General features: G+C 48.7%; 1 protein-coding gene across 4 annotated transcripts in view; it reads right to left on the bottom strand.

Annotated features, from left to right (window-relative positions):
- Window positions 1-18,785, bottom strand: part of PRKCA (protein kinase C alpha) — a 529,459-nt gene that overhangs the window by 19,803 nt on the left and 490,871 nt on the right. For 2 of the 4 annotated variants that reach the window (XM_077969624.1, XM_015120147.3), the window contains exons 15-17: window positions 12,016-12,123; window positions 10,209-10,349; window positions 2,155-2,202 (exon numbers count right to left, since the gene is read on the bottom strand). In XM_077969624.1, coding sequence (XP_077825750.1) covers window positions 2,155-2,202; window positions 10,209-10,349; window positions 12,016-12,123 — 297 coding nt within the window. 4 annotated transcript variants of the gene reach the window in all.

Raw genomic sequence — 18,785 nt, 5'->3', positions numbered from 1 at the left:
AGACTCAAGAACTTTTTATTCTTAGGGAGATCAAGCCACAAAGAAGTCTCCTTCGCCCCACCAAGAGCCAGGGGGCAGCACAGCTATTTCTACTGCAGACTCGGCGTGGTGAGAAATACCGTTTCCTTTTCCACCACAGAAGGTCTGCCAGTGTATTATAAATGAGCCTTCCACAGCTCTTAGCAAAAGTAGCCCTGGAAATAGACAATCTACTCTCAGTCAAATTGGAGAAGATCTTGAACTACTCGTTTTCCAAGATGTTAATGTGGAAAACCACCCCCATCACCATCACCACCACTACCACCACTACCACCTCCTACTGAAAAAGATAATGAAAACCAGAGATTTCTGGATCCTTGGAGAAAGGAAAAGCAGTAGATTCAAGAAGCTACTGCATTCCTAATATGGAAGAGATTCTTCCTATTATCAATGTTCTAACCTTACTCATCACCATGAGCCTGATAGGCAATGGCCTCAGGTGCCATCTTGGAGCTGAGCAGTGAGCAAGAAAAGGCAAAGAGGCTAAAGGGCTGAGGGGCACCAAGCATGACTGCACGAACACCAAGTGAATGAGTACAAGATGACTGCAGGCAGCCTCCCGCCATTGGAAGGGCAGCCTCTACAGCAGTCTGTGACAGCAGGCAGGTGTGGTTGTCCATGGCCTCAGAGCTCTAGACCACCCAACAGCCGCTAAAAGTAACATTTATACCTTGTGAGCGAAACTGGGCTGGGTGTGCACTATCTCCACCTCCAAAGGTAACCTGCGTCTTTCCCCGACTGAGGCTTTTGCCCTCTGGGATGTGATGGGTACCACACGATGGGTATGGGACAGAGATAAAGGGGAAGAGGACATCAGGGGGTGGTCAGACCCAACCAGTCAGCGTGTGACTCTTGAACTCCCTGAGACCAGGCGATGTTGACACCCAAGGGAAAGTGGGGACACAGAGGGGAGAAGGATGTGGCCAGAGATCAAGAGCCCCAATGTATAGCTTTGGCAAACTCAATGCATCTCTCTGTGAAGGTAAGATGCGGATGTGACCATCCACCTTCCCAGGCTATTGTGAGGATCCAGGGAACTAACGGGCCCTTCCTCAATGAGGAGGCAGGACAGACATAAGGTACACCCTGGGAAGCAAGCGCCAGCATGTAAAAGGCATGTGATCGATACCTGAGGGATGAATACACGTTATTAATAAGCTACCTCCCTCTTTCTGATCTCTGGATTCAGGATTGAACTCCTTTGTCATTTTTGATATTTCTACCCATTTGGTCAAACTGTCAATGAATGCAACGAACCCAAGATAAATCAGGCATGGTAAAGATGTTACAAAACATGAATGACGTGGACTCTGGGTGGAATCTGGGATTGCAATGTGCCCCCACTGAAGCCCTGTGTGGCAAACACACTGCTCAATGCTCACAGCCCCTTTCCTTCTGTGATAGGGTGTGGGGGAGACTGAGATGCAATGCAGGAGTTGGCTTCGTGGCTGATTCTTACCTGTGAGAGGTCTCTGGGCATGAGCAATACACGTGTTGGTCTCACCCCTGCCCTTTACCTCGGTGTCTCAGTCATGTAGAATACAACCCCGTGGTCACAGCTATGGGAATTATGGGAAATATGAGTAGCTCAAAACATTGCTGTTAAAAAGCAAAACCAAACAAAACCCAGAAGGGGAGGAAGGATGCAGAACAAATAAAGAGTAAAGGAATGTTGCAAGACTATGGAGAAAGGAAACCTAATGAGGTGGGAGCTATCCCTTACGATGACCAAAGGCAGGATGCGCTTCATCGTAGGGGAACCTTTACTTGTATTTCAAGCCCCAGTGCTGGGGTAAAGTGGAGCACATAGCAACCACACCGCCACCATCTGCACAGCTCTCCAACTCGTGGTTGCACAGCGTCTTCATTTAAGTTAAATAACCAACAGCAGAAACGGGCTGGTGTGTATCGCTTGGGCTTCCTGGGAGGTAGTGTCCATACTAAGGAGCCATCCAGCAAGGGGTCTGGCCATTGGTCTGCCCTTTCTCTGAAGATTAGCATGCTCAGGGAGCGGTCTTCGTGCATGACCAACACAAGCAGGGACACACGGTTAAGGGTTATAAAGTGGGGTTAGTTTGCTCATTTAGTCACCCAAGGTTCTGGAAACGTGCTCACCGAAGACCTGGAAGCCCACTGAAGCCAGTGCATTTTGGTACACAAAGTCTGGAGAATAAGAACGGACAAAGGAGAGGATTTGGTACACACAGTCTGGAGAATAAGAACGGACAAAGGAGAGGATTTGGAGAATAGTCAGTTCCTGGCCTTGGAAGTCCAGAATCGGGAATGGACATGTAAAGAATGCTATAAACCCACGAGAGCTGATGTGGAAACACCTCTCGGACACATTGCTAAGTGAAAGACGCAAGGGTGTGTAACATAGCACGACCTCATCTGTGTATATGTTTACACACACAGCAACTTTCTGGAAGGCTACAGAAAAGATCATGAAGAATAGGACCAGTAGTTGGGGAGATATCTTTTCATTTATGCCCTTCTCTACCACTTAACTGTTCATTTCACCAGATAGAGAGAACATGTTAATAGTAATTTTTTAAAGGGATTGGGACCCCTTTCACCTCCTGCCAACTTCATATAGTCTTTGGTTTCTCTGACAAAATTAAACAGTACTCAGCTCACCTACTGCACTGCAGCATTATCTCAGAAAGGGCAAACTCTGTTCTGGAGGAAGGCTGATTCCGTTGATGAGTTTGCTGATAGACAGAGGCCAAAAGCCACACATTAAATGAGGGGATTCCTTAGGTGTGAGAGCCACGTGTGTATGAGGGTAAAGGTTCTGGCTTACTGCGGGCTGTCATCTACAGAATAAAAACATGTACTCCATTTGGTCTTTATGTTAATGGCCAGATTTAGAGGATTTGAAGCTCTTTTTCCAAGAAAAGTTGTAATGGCCATAGTTCTTGGAAACCTTCACTGCCAACAATGGAAACCTGTCAATTCATACCATTTGATGTACACAGGGTCTGTATGTATGCCATCACTCATCACTGAAGCGCCCCGAGGCTTGCAACAGCGATGCTTATTTATATTGATTATTAGTTTAAATGTCTCATTTCTTCCGATTTCTCTGCTAAGCAGAAAAGTATTTGAGAGAGTAATGATTAAAGAATAGGAAAAACTGCTTTTGCTTCTAGTTAGCCAAGTAAAAGGTGCTGTCTTAGACTAGTGTCGAGGCTTAAATCAAACCTAGATACAGCATGATGTGACTTCCGTAGTCTCCAAAGGCTGGATAGTGTTTGTATGTTGCCGACAAACCTTCCCATTTTGAGATCTCAATTTTAATTGGCATCATTGTTACTGGCCCAACAGAAAAGCCAAGAGAATGAAGCTGCCTGCCACCCTAGAGAACTGATGAGACGTGGCCCAGGCTGCCTATGGTATCTGATCTGTGACACAGCCATGCCGGGGACCCTCCCTCCTTCTTTCACCTGCAGAGCCCCTGCACTATATACCTAGCTTGCTGGAGTAATTTTTAAAAGTACACAGTACCGGGGGATGTCCTTATGTTCAGGAAATACACATGGAATTAGCTAGGTGTAAAGAAGCATTAACTCTGCAACTTACTCTCAAGTGGTTCAGAAAAGAATAAGTATATATTAAGGTTGGTACAAAAGTAATGGCAAAAAGAATGGAAAGTAACGGCAAAAACTGCAATAACTTTTGCTCCAACCTAACAGATGTGTGTGTCTGTACCTACACACGGAGAGATATACAGAAAAAGGATGATACCCAGGTCAGCCTGTAATCCCAGCACTTTGGGAGGCCGAGGCAGGTGGATCACTTGAGGTCAGGAGTTTGAGACCAGCCTGGCCAACATGGCAAAACGCGACTCTACTAAAAATATATAAAAAAATCAGCCAGGTGGTGGCAGGTGCCTGTAATCCCAGCTACTCAGGAGGCTGAGGCAGGAGAATTGCCTGAACCTGGGAGGTGGAGATTGCAGTGAGCTGAAATCGTGCCACTGCACTCCAGCCTGGGTGATAGAGCAAAACTCCATCTCAAAAAAAAAAAAAAAAAAAAAAAGAATATAACTATATGAACATGCTAAAATGTTAACATAGAGGAACATGGGTAAAGGAATGCAAAAGTTCTTTAAATTACTTTCCTGGCCCTTCTGCAAGCCTGAAATTGGAAATTATTTCAAAATAAAATTTTTTAAAAAAAGGATCCTTGCACCAGCTTCGATAATTAAATGATCATCAAACTCTCTAAACAAGCTAATGGCACTGTGAAATGAAGAAGGACTTTGTGGTGACTGGGAAAAGGAACCCCGATTGTGTGTTCTTGCTGCAGGGATGTCCTCAGTGTTCTTATTCTCTTTGGCTCTGGCTGTGGGTCATTGGAAGACAATGTCCTAAAGACAGTTCTATTTTTTTCTGCCTTTTTAAAAAATAGAATACTTACAGTAATTTCGCAAAAAAAAAAAAATGGCCATCTGTGAAAGGCCTATTTCCAACGTGCTCCGCCTGCCCAATTCTGGAATACGTTTCTTGTGTTAACATTATAGATTAATTTCTCCCTCCCTAATAATCATTTAAGTACAGTGAATTATTCTGGCTTGCCTATGAACTTGCTATTCTGCTCCTTGGTGCCAATGGCTAGAACTAAAAAAAGAAAAATCAATTAACCTTATGCTCCTGGTATTTGTATAAACTGCTATTGATCACAGGCAGGATGAGTGGAAATTTGAAGGCTGTTCTTGGCCATTTCATTCACCTTAATTATAAATCAGAATAAAAGGCTACAAAATTCAAAGCGATGGTGGATCAGAATCCTGGAGCTTTTATTTTTCTGGCAAAGCAGAAAGCGCTTTCCTTCCCTCGGTGAGCCTTCTGGTTGCTGGGCCAAATCCCTCCTCCCCATGGTGCCTCAACGCTCACCTGAAGCTGACGGGCAGGGTGGACACCCACTGCTCCCTCAGTCACTGAAGATTACCCTTTCCAGAGGTGACATCTGTTTTAAACTTAAAATTTCTTCTTACATAGACTCTTCTGAACATTATGGATCTTTCTTTCTTCTTTTTTTGAGACGGAGTTTCATTCTTGTCACCCAGGCTGTAGTGCAATGACGCAACCTTGGCTCACTGCAAACTCCGCCTCCCAGGTTCAAGTGATTCTCCTGTCTCAGCCTCCTGAGTAGCTGGGATTATAGACACCTGCCACCACGCCCAGCTAATTTTTTTTTTTTTTTTGAGACGGAGTCTCACTGTCGCCCAGGCTGGAGTGCAGTGGCGCGATCTCGGCTCACTGCAAGCTCCGCCTCCTGGGTTCACGCCATTCTCCTGCCTCAGCCTCCTGAGTAGCTGGGACTACAGGTGCCCGCCACCACGCCCAGCTAATTTTTTGTATTTTTAGTAGACATGGGGTTTCACTGTGTCAGCCACGATGGTCTCGATCTCCTGACCTCGTGATCCACCCACCTCGGCCTCCCAAAGTGCTGGGATTACAGATGCCCAGCTAATTTTTGTATTTTTAGTAGAGACGGGATTTCACCACATTGGCCAGGTTGGTCTCGAACTCCTGACCTCAGGAGATCCACCCGCCTCGGCCTTCCAAAGTGCTGGGATTACAGGCGTGAGCCACCAGGCCTGGCCTACAGGCCTCTTTTTGATGACTTGGGTTTGTTGTTGAGAACATCAGGCTGAGCTGACGGCCCTCCCTGAGCTGACGGTCCTCCCTGAGCTGATGGCCCCCACTGAGCTGACGGCCCTACCTGAGCTGACAGTCCTCCCTGAGCTGACGGTCCTCCCTGAGCTGACGGCCCTCACGCCCCGGGAGCAGAGGATGTTTGCCATTGTGCTTCCTTGAAGAGATCCCTGAAACCAGCTGGCCTTGTGTTTTGCTCATAAAGAGGAAGAGCTAGTTATTGGCTGCCTGTGTCCAGGGCTCACAGCACTGCTGTCTGCGGTTGTCTTTGCTTTTGTTTTTACAAAATAATCCCTGCAAAATGATTGTCCCATCTTCCAGAAAATCATCATCTTCATGGTGGCACATGGTAGCTTTTTAGGGACAGACATGGTTCTGTCCAGGACTGGACTCTCCCACTGCTGACTGCCTCAGGGGCAAGTTCTTCCCTCACATCTGAGCCTCCAGGCTTGCCACTGTCAGGAGAGATGACCACCACCATGGGACACTGCCACCACCCGGGGAGTCAGCCACCATCAGGGGAGACGACCACCGCCAGGGGAGACGGCCACCACCCGGGGAGTCAGCCACCATCAGGGGAGACGGCCACCGCCAGGGGAGACGGCCACCACCCGGGGAGTCAGCCACCATCAGGGGAGACGACCACCGCCAGGGGAGACGGCCACCACCCGGGGAGTCAGCCACCATCAGGGGAGACGGCCACCGCCAGGGGACACTGCCACCACCCGGGGAGTCAGCCACCATCAGGGGAGACGACCACCGCCAGGGGAGACGGCCACCACCCGGGGAGTCAGCCACCATCAGGGGAGACGACCACCGCCAGGGGAGACGGCCATCACCCGGGGAGTCAGCCACCATCAGGGGAGACGGCCACCGCCAGGGGAGATGGTCACTGTTCCACACATCTGACACTGGTCACTCTCCTCTTTCTGTTCTCCTTTACGTGTGACCTTATACAGAATCCAGCCCACAGCTGTACTGCAGATGTTGACCTTAACGTCACTGTGAGATGGAAAGTCCTGTGCGAACCTCCTGATGGATCATGGCATTGTGAGATGCTTTTTGTGGTGGGATCGCATTTTGCGTGGCACTGCGGTCTAAAGGTTAACTTTAGTCAAGTCACTCTGGCAGTCAGGAAGAGGATTAAGACAGCACACTAGAGGAACCATGATTCCCTGATAAGCTCTGTAGGCTGTCCAGCAATGGAATACTTCTACCCTCCTTAGAGAAGTCAAGTGATTCTGGAAGACTCTTTCATTGGAGGTTCAAAAAATTTAAAAGTTAGTAAAACAAAGATGAAAGACTCCTGATCCTACAAGCTCAATCTTATCTGTAGAAGCAGTTTGCAAATAACCGTGAGAACTTCAAGTCCCGCTTCTGGCATTTGGTAATAAGCAAAGGTTTAATTCCATGGGAGCCAGAAGCAGGACCGCACGTGAAAACAGCTACTTGTCCTTAAGCCTGCAAGTCTCAGGGAAGTTGATTCGCCAGCGTTTGCTAAAAAACCATCAGGCAGTCTTCACCAAGACAGAAAAGGCTGGTCAGCCAGGGTCATAAGAACTGCTGAGAGGCGACAGCCACTCAGAAATGGGCTCGCGGTGAGAGCTGCTGGCTGCGTGACGTTTGCCTGATCCTCTCTCCGGCAGCACTCTTTAGGCTTGCATTGCTACGTCTCCCTTTGAAATAACAAAACGACCCGTCAGAGAATGCTCAGTTCTGTAAACACGTTTCACTTTTCAGTTAGCTCTGGGTCAGGGAACCATAGTACATTTTTCACCAAGGAAGCTGGAAAACCACATCCCAGAATAACTTTTCTACGCCGCTAGTTCTCTCCTGCTGCTTTGTATGAACCATGGTGTATTGTGCAGCTTCGACTTTGGTTGCTTGTTGCTGTTCTAAATGTCCTCTCCAGCCACTGGAATGGCTCTTGGCATGGTGTCTCTGCTCCAGCGTGTCATCACTGAACAGAGTGCAGTCCTCAGAGACCGCTGAAGGCGGTGGTGCCAGCCCTTGCATGACATGCTGCGATGAGCCTCACTTGGCTGGCACAGTACAAGGACTAGAGGAAACAGCTCTCAAGAGACACATCGCTGCCCTTCCAGGAATCAGAGCTTGCCCCATTTATCTCTCTGCCCTTGACACGCTCTGCTTTTGGACAGTGTCTGTGGGTCCCCCTGCAGCCACCTGCTTCTATCTTCACTGTCGTTGTTCCCTCTGTGGGCCCATTTCCTCTCCGTCTGTATTCTTTCTACCTTCTTCCTCTTTTGTGCACAGGTTTTCCAGCAGATCACGGGCTTCTGCCTGAGAAATCTCTTCCTTCTTTCAGGCCAGAGCTCTCACCAGGTAGGGCCTTTCACATGATATCTCCAGTTTTGGGGCCTGGGTCCACAATTTCTGCCTCCATTTGAGTTCAGGGGCTATTTCTTCATAGCCAGGGGCAATTTATCCTTCCTTCTTAATTTTAACCAGCATTCAGTTAAAAAACAAAAACAAAAAACCCAGCAAACAGTAGCGCTCCAGGAATAAAATATAAATAAACACTGCTTCTAACTCAGCTGCCTGCCGTGGGTACAGCTTTGCTCCCAGTGATTTCCACGACCACAGGGAACAATTCACATTCTTGCCTGCTGGAGCCAAGTCGCCCTCGTCTTCCCTACGTCTGAGCTTAGGGCCGAGTATCCACAAAACGTGGGAGACTATGCAGATAAACACTCTCTTCTGCCATAAGGTGGGAATAAACAGAAAAAGACATGTTTTATGGTTGGTTTTGCTGCAACTCATCTTTTTCTGGAAAGTGACTGACAAATAATTGGATTTTGCTCAACCCTCAAGGCAGGGTCAGTATGCATCTCTACGTTGTTCCTATAAAGAAACTAAGCTGTGTTCAAGATGCTATTGCATAACCTTCATGTTTTAATTTAAGACGACAAATAAATATTAAAGGTAAAAGAGCAAAAAAAAAATCCCTAACAGAATTTTCTACTGAGGCCACCTGCAGCATCATTAATCACTCTCCCTATCCCCCCAAAACCTTCAGACCAGGTTTTGTAAGTTGAGGGGCAGGAGCCCATGAGAGCCCCCTGAAATCAGTGTGCAGGGCTGGCTAAAGAAAAGGTGGGGGTAGCAGATACAGAAGGGCCTTATTTGAAATGATGATTCAGGAGGAAGTCAACTGACCTGATTAATTTTAGTTTTTCTTCAGTGTGTGCTAAAAATACCTTAGAAAAATAAAATCCAGTGGGCTCACCAACAGCAGTTTTATTCTTGGGGTAGAGGACACAGAGGCACACATGGTGAGGAAGTTGCTGCTCTAAGAATAAGGCTGTGTGCCACCCAGTTGGCAACTCTGCCACCCGAGGCGGGTCCCCTGGCCTGCTCATGGGGCACCTGTCAGAGGAGATAGATTTGAACGAAACCAACATGGCAATGCTTCTGAAACTGACTGTGGCATAAAGCAGCTCTCTGCAGTCTCCGTGCAGAGGCACAATGTGAGCCACCTGATGCTGGCCAGGATAGTGGCAGAGCTGGAAGGCACAGTCCGCCCAGCCCTTAGAAACAGGACTTCCCTGGAGGCTCGGCAAAGTGGCAGGTGGTGTGTGAGGAGGCTGACATCTTAAAGGCTCTCAGTTTACTTCGAGAGATATAAGCATGAAAGGCACTGGCTGGTCGCAATCAACAACTAGGGCCGCAGCATCAGCGCCAGGGCAGTCGCTGAGACGGAGCAATGGTGCAGTGGGTGAGGACACAGACTCCTCCAGGTTCCACCACCTATCCGCTGTGTGCTTTCTGGCAAGTTACTCAGCTTCTCTGTGCCCTCCACTGCAAACTGGGGACCACAGTACCCATCTCACAGGGCTGTTGGGATGATTAAGTGAATTAATATTTGTAAGGCACGAAGAACAGGACCTGGCACATAGTGTTTAAATAAATGAAAAAAAAATGGGAATCGAACAGGGGGAGTGTGAAAAAAGCTGACAACATCAGAATTGGTGCCTGACACTCACTCCCTGCAGCGGTGACAGTGGCGGAAGAGGGGGCGGGGCCCAGGCCCTGCCTACGAGCTGGCTAGGATGGGGTTGTGCTTCAGGGCTCCCATGGGTGCCAGGCAAATCCAGGAAAGCTGGAGACAGACACAAAGCCTGAGTCCAGCTGAGGACGGAAGGCTATGAATATAGCGCTGCTGGGTGCAAGTCCACAAAGTCCAGACCCAAAGCAGAGCTGCCCTCACTCCCTAATTGTGCGGGGGTGCTCTGCAGCTGCCCAGCTGGAGGGCGAAGTGTGCACAGGCTTCCCCTCCCTGCCTTATCGGTCCTCACTCTCTGAAGGCAGCAGGAATCCTGGCTGCTGAGGCCACAGGACTGAGGAAAGGCTGAAACCTGGCTGGTTTCCTCACCCTGTACAAGCCAGGGGCTACCGGCCTCCTCTCTCCAAGAAAAGAGGTGAGTGGGATACTCCCAGAATCTGGGGATATGGGGCTCAGAAAACAGGCTGCTTTTCTGGACTCACCACTTTGGGCTTGAACGGTGGCTGGATCTCCCTGTTCTCCAGTTTTTCCCAGTCGATCCTCCGGAAGAAAGCATGTTCTCTCACGTCCCTCTCCCCCTCAGGCCCGCAGCCCAGCCGCTTGGCTGGGTGTTTGGTCATTAGCTAGAAAAGAAAAGGAGAAAAAGAGAACAATGGATGTCAAATGCTTCCCAGAGACAGCGCTTTCCATTTGCCTAGCTCTGCCTACAGCCCTGACTTTATGGGCGCCTGGACAGCATCTCAGAGAGCTGACCAAGACACTCAGTGGCTTGTACGGAGTGAAGCCAACTCACAAAAATAACATTGGCAAGTGCAGCCCTGCCTATGGTGGTTTTCAAGATAAGGGAACAGGGAAGCAATCTGAACCCATGGCCAAATGGAATAAGAAGAATTTAAACAGACATCTCACACGTTATCTATTTTGGAGACACCATGCTATACATGTATCTGGTAATAAAAAAAAAACATGCAATCACTAAAAATTGTGTGTGCTGAAAGCATCACAGTCTAGCATCACAGAGGATGCCATAATAAGCATCATATGTCTATGTATTGTCTGGGCTAAAACGTTATCAATCAAAGACTCATAAATTAGAAAAATAAATGCTATAACAAGCAAGGTGACTAGTTAATTCCAACCTGCCTATTGCAGGACACAGAGACAAACAACAGCTATGAGCTCTTTGAAGGCAGACGCCAGTTCCTCCCGACCTCAGTATCTCTCCCAAGTGCCTTGCTCTTGGATGACACGTGACAAATGCCTCACAAATGATCACACTCACCAGATACTGTTAAGGGTATATTGTACTCCATCTTACTAAGCCTGAAAATAGCTTTGTGATCTAACTCTTGACCATTCAAAACTAGACAGACAAGTCATGATCAGCGACTCTATTCCTAGAGCATTTCCTCAACCAAAGTGTGTGTATATCTTCACCAAAACACACGCCCCAGAAGGTTCACAGCAGTTCTGCTTGTAACAGCCTCAAACCAAAGCAAGAATCATCCAAATATCCACCAGAAGTAGAATGGATAAGGAAACGATGGTGTGTTCACACGGCGGAACACTGCACAGCAATATGACAGGAGGAACTACAACCCCACACAACGATGCAGACAAAATCCTCAATCACGATATTGAGTGAAAGCAGCCAGGCCAGGAGCAACACTACAAGGTTCAGTTTGTGCAGAGTTCAAAACAGGCCAAGACTAATCCATGCTGTCCAAACTTCGGGGGCAGGTTATCTTGGGGCGGGGTAGTGACTGTAGATGGGACAGGAGGGGGCTTCCAGGGTGGTGGAAACACGGTTTCCTGAGCTGGGTGCAATTATACGGGTGGATTCATTTTGTGAAGATTCATTTATCAGCATATTGATGATTCGTGCCATTGCTGTATGTATGCTATAGCTCAAGAAAAGTGCAGCAAACAAAGAACTAACTAAGTCGCACCAGGTGAGACAGGCGACGAGAGCACACACTTTCTATGGGCCTCTGATGACATCTGGTAGTCCCCACCACAATTTTATGAAATGGATTAGAATGAAAAGTGCAGTACAGTCATTAGGTGACTGGGCCAGAGTCCCAGGAAGTATTGGGATTCCAATCCATTCTCCCGGCCTTCACTTTCCCCACTGTGCCCTGTGTGACACCAAGCCCCAACCGTCGACGGCCAAAATGCAGTGGTGTGGGTTTGTGGTATTTCTGCCATCTCTCTTAGAAGTGTGGGGAAAGTATTTCTCCTACCAAAGCTCTTGGTCTATGATCACAAAAGGTATCCAAATCGACTTACTCCTTTGCAGATGGAAACAGCCTCCTTGGACAAGGATTTTGGATAGGAAACGTTGTGCTCCATGATAGACTGAAACAGCTCGTCTTCATCTTCACCATCAAATGGAGGCTGTTGTGGAAAAAAAGAAAGATGGGAAGGTATTTAGGCCGAGTAATTCTTTCACATGGTACCTGAAGAGCCAATTCAGCACCAAGGAACAGACCAGGTTTCTCAGCCCCCCGCAGGCTGCACAGTTAGCTCAGTGAACTTGAGGGTTTATTTGATTATCTTTAATGAGGTTGACGGTTGTGTGTTTTTCATTTTTTCCCCTCTGTCTCATTAATTATCTTGCCCTGGGCAACCCAAACAGTCTTCAGGGAAAGTGTTTTTGAGTAATGTTTTTAATGATTTGCAAATAAACTATGATTAATCCATTAATCTTGTAAGCATGTGCTAAAAATCTAATTATGATCAAGTTAGGTTACAGACGGCTTTGTAGTCAGAAGGTAGGGGTGGCCGGTAGAAAATGCCAACACTTTCATTGGGGGTGAAGGGGACTTGAGAACGTGGCCTAAGAGGACGTCCCCAGTAATTCACACCAGGCCTCTGACCCAACAAGGAGCTGCTTTGCTGGGGGGGCTTTCCACCTGCACAGCGGCAGTGATGGGACCTCAGCTTCCATTGGACGACTCCTCCCTCGTCCACTTTGACTGGGTTCACAGTTACCAAGCTGAGACAGGAAGGCACGCTGGCCCCGTGGGAGCTCATGGCTTTAGAGTCAGGTGGATCTGGACCAGAATTCTAGCTCTACTAACTTCCTAGCTGGGTGTCCACAGGCAAATGACTTCGTTCTTTAAAACACAGTTCTCCAACTGGTAAGATGGACTTTCTGGGAGTAAAGTGCCTTGTATTTTGTGTTGTACCCGGTAAGTGCCCAATGAAGGCAACTTAGTGGTGCTATTTTTATTAAGGCAGAGCAACTTTCTTGGGAAGGGCCTTGGAATCTTCTAGGAAGAAAGGCTGAGCTCACGATGCCCTTTGAACTTTTTCCTCCAGCATGTCTGTAGTCCTGAGGGATCCATTACTTCCCTGTCACTCTGGCGGGATGGCACAGGAGGAAAGCGTTCATGGGAAATTCCGTAATGCTTCCCTTTGGCTTTGTAACCTTGAGCTTAGCATAAGAAAGGCAGAGCAGGGCCCAGCGCTTGTACAGAATCCTTTTGTTTAATCTGGAGGTGTTCCCTTCTCGTGGGAAAAAGGAGTCAGTCACTGGCTGACATGGGCAGGTCACACAGTGTTTGGCTTAAACTGAGTCCTGGATCACAGGTAACTGTGCAGTAGTCAGAAGGATGCCCTTCTTATCAAACATTTTCTCCCAAGTCAGAGGCAGCCGTTGAGCCAAGCAGATCCCTCCCCTCAACCAGCACCCACAAATCACCTCAACCTGTTCATCCAGCACCCGAGACCTGACCTCAGTCTCCTGCCCAGTCCTGAACGGGAGCCACGTGCCCTGAGGAAAAGATGCCAAGTCTATAAAGAGCCCCAGTGGGAGGACAGAGAGAGGCCTGGGTGTCTGGTACCACTCAACATTTTTTTGGTCTGGAAATACAACAGGCCTCTTTTTCTGTTGTAAGTGCCTGGTGTAAAGAAGGTTTAATTTGGCTGAAGCTACAGGTGAGTGAAGAGAGCTAAAATGAGCCTGCCTGTGAGGGACTCAGAGCAGGGCAGGGGCAGCTGGACACAGCGACTTCCACCAGTAGGAATAACATGGAGACTGGGAGGCCCCCAGGGCAGCTTGGAGGGGCACCCACCAGGGGGTGCAGGCTGCCGACAGCCACCTGTGCCAGCAGGGACAGCCACCTGTGTCAGGAGGGACAGCCACCTGTGTCAGCAGGGGGACAGCCACCTGTGTCAGCAGGGACAGCCACCTGTGCCAGGAGGGACAGCCACCTGTGCCAGCAGGGACAGCCACCTGTGCCAGGAGGGACAGCCACCTGTGCCAGCAGGGGGACAGGTAGCTTCCATCTGTAGAGGGCAGGGCAGGCAGGCAGTGGTGGGGGAGAGCTGTGATGGAGCTACAGTGCAGGTTGGCCCTGTGTCCGCCCCACCGTATCTTCCCCACCCAACAGCACGCAGCCTGCTTCTTCTGGACACCTATTATAGGCCACCCATGACATTTTCCCTCATCACTGATCCATAAACCTGGCTGAGTTTTGGCGAAGGAGGTTTTTGTAACTAAAACAAATGTAGTGGCTGGGCGTGGTGGCTCACGCCTCTAATCCCAGCACTTTGGGAGGCCAAGGTGGGTGGATTACCTGAGGTCAGGAGTTCAAGACCAGCCTGGCCAACATGGCGAGACTTCATCTCTACTAAAAACACAAAAAATTAGCCGACTGTGGTGGCACACGCCTGTAGTCCCAGCTCCTCGGGAGGCTGAGGCATGAGAATCACTTGAACCCAGGAGGCAGAAGTTGCAGTGAGCTGAGACTGCGCTGCTGTACTCTAGCCCGAGAGACAGAGCAAGACTGTCTCCAAAACAAAAACATGGCATGGTTTCTGCTCAGGGCGTGGCCTGCACCCTGCAGGGGTGCAAGGTTCCTGAACTGGCTGTGTGACACTCTCTGCAATGCAAACGTGACCTGGCGGGGAAGGGCGCAGAGGCTCTGCTTCCAGGTCACCGATTGGCACCTCACCATGTGGCCCAAGAGGGCCTCTGGTCAGGGTCAGACACATACTTTCCAAGTCTTAGTGCAAAATGAAAACGGGAGTCCCTCATTTCAAAACTACGAAGAATTTCCAGATGGCGACAGCATAGCACCAAACCAAATGCAAAGCCCTGTGCGACCGTGTAGGCTGCATGCCCCCGAAGTGGGCTAAATGGGGTGCACCTTGTTGGGCAGCGACAAAGGTGCCAGCAAAATTCAACCAGCCTCTCTGGAGGTGCTTGAATCTTAGCTGCAGGAATGCTGCAGGGGCCAAGTCACAGACAATGCAAACCAAAGGCCTAAGAGAAACGTTCTCTAAGAAACACAGGTGGAGCTTCCCCAGGAATCTGGCTTGAGTAGAGCAATGAGAAGCTTCTTCTCATTTGAAGACGATTAGATCAATGCAGCTGCAGCCACCCCACCTCCAAATGTGGAAGGCCAGAAATTGTTTGGGGAACATTCTGTGCAGGGCACTGGCCTATCACATCTACTTAGTTGTCTCCTGGCAAGGGAACCAGCTTTGCCAGGTGAGCTGTCCCCACATACGCTCATTTCTGAAGGCGAATGGCTGTATCAGGGATTCGATTCTGTAGACCAAAGGAGGACTTTTACTGTCAAGTCTTCTTTGGGTCCCACTGAAGGCTGGATACGGACACTCCCCAAAGAATATTCCTCAGAACACTAATCCTACAGCATCTTCCTAGGTCCAAGTTTGCATCCTATACCCCTCTCTGGCAATTCGCTTTAACATTTAAATTGTAAAGGCCCTGAGAAGTCCTGCAGTGAACAACGCTATTTAACTCAATGTGAATTCTTAGTCCAGGGCTGGAAGGATCCTCAGAGGCCTCTTAGGCTTGTGTGGTAGAATAAGATGCTTAAGCTATAACAAAGCCATAAGACCAAATGCTCCTGTGACAGAGCCTGTGCATTCCAACCTTGATGTGGCCCCAAGGATTAGGGATTCTCCGTCACCACATCCCAGGGAGGGGACATATCTCTGTCCCTCACGTTTTTCACTGCTGTGAGTCCATGTTGTCTAATAAGGCAGGAGCATTGTGGGCACGAGGGGAGGAGCAGCGACAGTGACCACAGTGGCGTTCACTTCTCAGCCCCTCTCTGCACGTCAGGTGCTGTGCAGAGAGCTTGGGTGGCACTGCTCACTCAATCCGCAAATCAGTCTCAGGACACAGGTGCTAACCCAGACATCCTGAATTTGGAGCCCGGGGCTCTTAGCCATTATGAGCAATTCTGCCTGCCCTGCTGTGAAGGGTGACATCTAGCACTGCTCCTGGTAGGGGTGAAGTCAGGTGGGGGGGCGGGTACTCGGCTACAGGCCCACCCAGCATGTAAAGAGAACTCTGATGAGGGCAAGGGTGTTGCGGTAAATTTTAGAAGGCTGATTCACAGCCTACACAATGTGCAGTGATGAGTTCTGAAAATGAAGAGGTGGGGCAGCCCCGGGGGCCTGAGATGTTTCAAGTCATCTCATAGAGAGCGACCAGCCTCTGGGCTAGAGACCTGGCATGGTTTCCCAGCTCTAATGAATTGATGGGAATCAGGCTGGCTCCCTCCTTCCCAGCTGCTGGCCAATGCAGCTTCTGTGCTTCCCCAAATTCCTGCTGGCTGAAGATGGCATGAACCTGAAGAAGGTAAAAGAGGGCTGCTCTTGGGTGTAGGGGAGAGGAGTACTTAAGTGCCTTCTCCCAGTTTTGGAATACCATCAAATCAAAGGCATCCTTTTTCCTAATCTGTTTCCTCTGTTGCAAAGATAGAGACTATTTTTTTTTTTTAATTGTGATAAAACATATATAACACAGGCTGGGTGTGGTGGCTCACGCCTATAATCCCAGCACTTTGGGAGGTCGAGGCGGGCAGATCACAAGGTCAAGAGTTTGAGACCAGCCTGGCCAACATGGTGAAACCCCGTCTCTACTAAAAATACAAAAATTAGCTGGGCATGGTAGAGGGCGCCTGTAGTCCCTGTTACTTGGGAGACTGAGGCAGGAGAATTGCTTGAACCCAGGAGGCGGAGGTTGCAGTGAGCCGAGATTGCACCACTGCACTCCAGCCTGGGCGACAGAGTGAGACTGTCTCACAAAAACAACCAACCAAAAAAACAAAACCATATATATGTGTGTGTGTGTGTGTGTGTGTGTGTGTGTGTGTGTGTGTGTATGTGTATACGTATTATATAACACAAAATTTACCATCTTAACCACTTTTAAGTGCACTGCACTGAGGTATTAAGTACGTTCATGTTGTTCCATAACCATCATCACTGGCCATCTCCAGAACTTTTTCATCTTCCCAACTGAAACTCCACGCACAAAACAGACTCCCCATTCTCCCGTCCCCTCAGCCCCTGGCAGCCACCATTCGGCTTTCTGTCGCTATGATTTGACTACTCTAGGCATCTCATATAAGTGGGGTGATACATGTCCCTGTGACCGGCTTACTTCAAGATGTAGACTATTGGTATCTTAACCGTGCCTTCGGGGATCAGTAAGGATAGGCTGGGTCCTGCTGTGGAAACAAACAACTGAGACCATCTCCAAAGCATAAGACAACACGTTTCACTTCCTGCTTATGTTACCTGTACACTGGGGGTCAGAGAGGCCCCTGCTGGTTGCACTCGGGGACCCACTGGGATGGAGCAGCCACCATCATGGTCTTGCGGCAGCAAAGGTTGGTGCAGCAGCTCTTCAGTGTCTTGTACCTGCGCTTCCAGCCCCACCCTGGAGTACCTCCCCTCTGATCTCATTGGCCAGTGCTGGTCATATGCTGCTCCCTGACACCCCACAAATACACGAGAAAGGAAGTACAATCCTACCGTGACAGGAGGGAGGAAGACTACGAGTACCTGGTAAAATGACCAGCACATTCAGAAAAGCTCCCTGGAGCCCGTTTTATATTTTTGTTTTTTTTTTTAGATGGAGTCTCACTCTGTTGCCCAGGCTGGAGTGCAGTGGTGCGATCTCAGCTCACTGAAACCTCCGCCTCCCAGGTTCAAGTGATTCTCCTGCCTCAGCCTCCCGAGTGGCTGGGATTACAGGTGCACGTCACCACACCCAGCGAATTTTTTGTATTTTTAGTAGAGACGGGGTTTCACCATCTTGGCTAGGCTGGTCTTGAACTCCTGACCTCAAGTGATCTGCCTGCCTTGGCCTCCCAAAGTGCTGGGATTACAGGTGTGCACCACCACGCCTAGCTTGAAGCCCTATTTTAAATGAAAATTATGTAATATGGTGGGGAAGGGAAGTCTACGAAAAAAGCATCCCCATTCCCTTTACCTGGTCACAAAAATTGCTCTCATTTTTATATAGGTTCTTATGCTTCCTTATATTATTTTCTTTTTTCTTTCTTTTTTTTTTTTTTTTTTGAGATAGAGTCTTGCTCTGTCACCCAGGCTAGAGTGCAGTGGTGCAATCTTGGCTCACTGCAACCTTATGCCTCCCAAGTTCAAGAGATTCTCCCGCCTCAGCCTCCTGAGTAGTTGGGATTACAGGCGTGCACTAGCACGCCCAACTAATTTTTGTATTTTTAGTAGAGACAGGGTTTCACCATCTTGGCCAGGCTGGTCTACAAACTCCTGACCTCGTGATCCACCCACCTTGGACTCCCAAAGTGCTCGGATTACAGGTGTGAACCACTGTGCCCAGCATCTTATATTATTTTCAAATTATGATGCAAAATTTGGAGTTTTTTTTTCACTGACTGTTGCAAATACATTTTCTTTGTTGCCACCAGTGTTCCCATGAGCTGAATGCCACCGAGGTGATGCGTCATCAGGACAGATCCACTGGTCCACAGCACATTTACAATTGCTTCCAGCATGTACCCTCATCACTAATGCTACTAGAGACACCTGTGCATCTCCCTGTTTTCTTCTCTGAATCACATCCCCATAATAACTTCCCAGGTGTGGCATCCTGTAGCCTAAAAAAATGTGAACACATTTACGGCCTTTGTTAAGTCTCTCTAGGTTTAAGTCTCCCTGGAGCATGTGACAGGTAATTACTTGCTCTCAGGCCCTGGTGTTGAAGGCAAGGGAATGGTGAAAAGTTATTAATTCTATTCCTTTTCCTT

The sequence above is a fragment of the Macaca mulatta genome, chromosome 16 (genome assembly GCF_049350105.2).
Source record: "Macaca mulatta isolate MMU2019108-1 chromosome 16, T2T-MMU8v2.0, whole genome shotgun sequence".
NCBI classification, from domain to species: Eukaryota; Metazoa; Chordata; class Mammalia; order Primates; family Cercopithecidae; genus Macaca; species Macaca mulatta.
The sequence above is the reverse complement of the archived record's forward strand: the minus strand, read 5'-3'. Positions and strand labels throughout refer to the sequence as shown.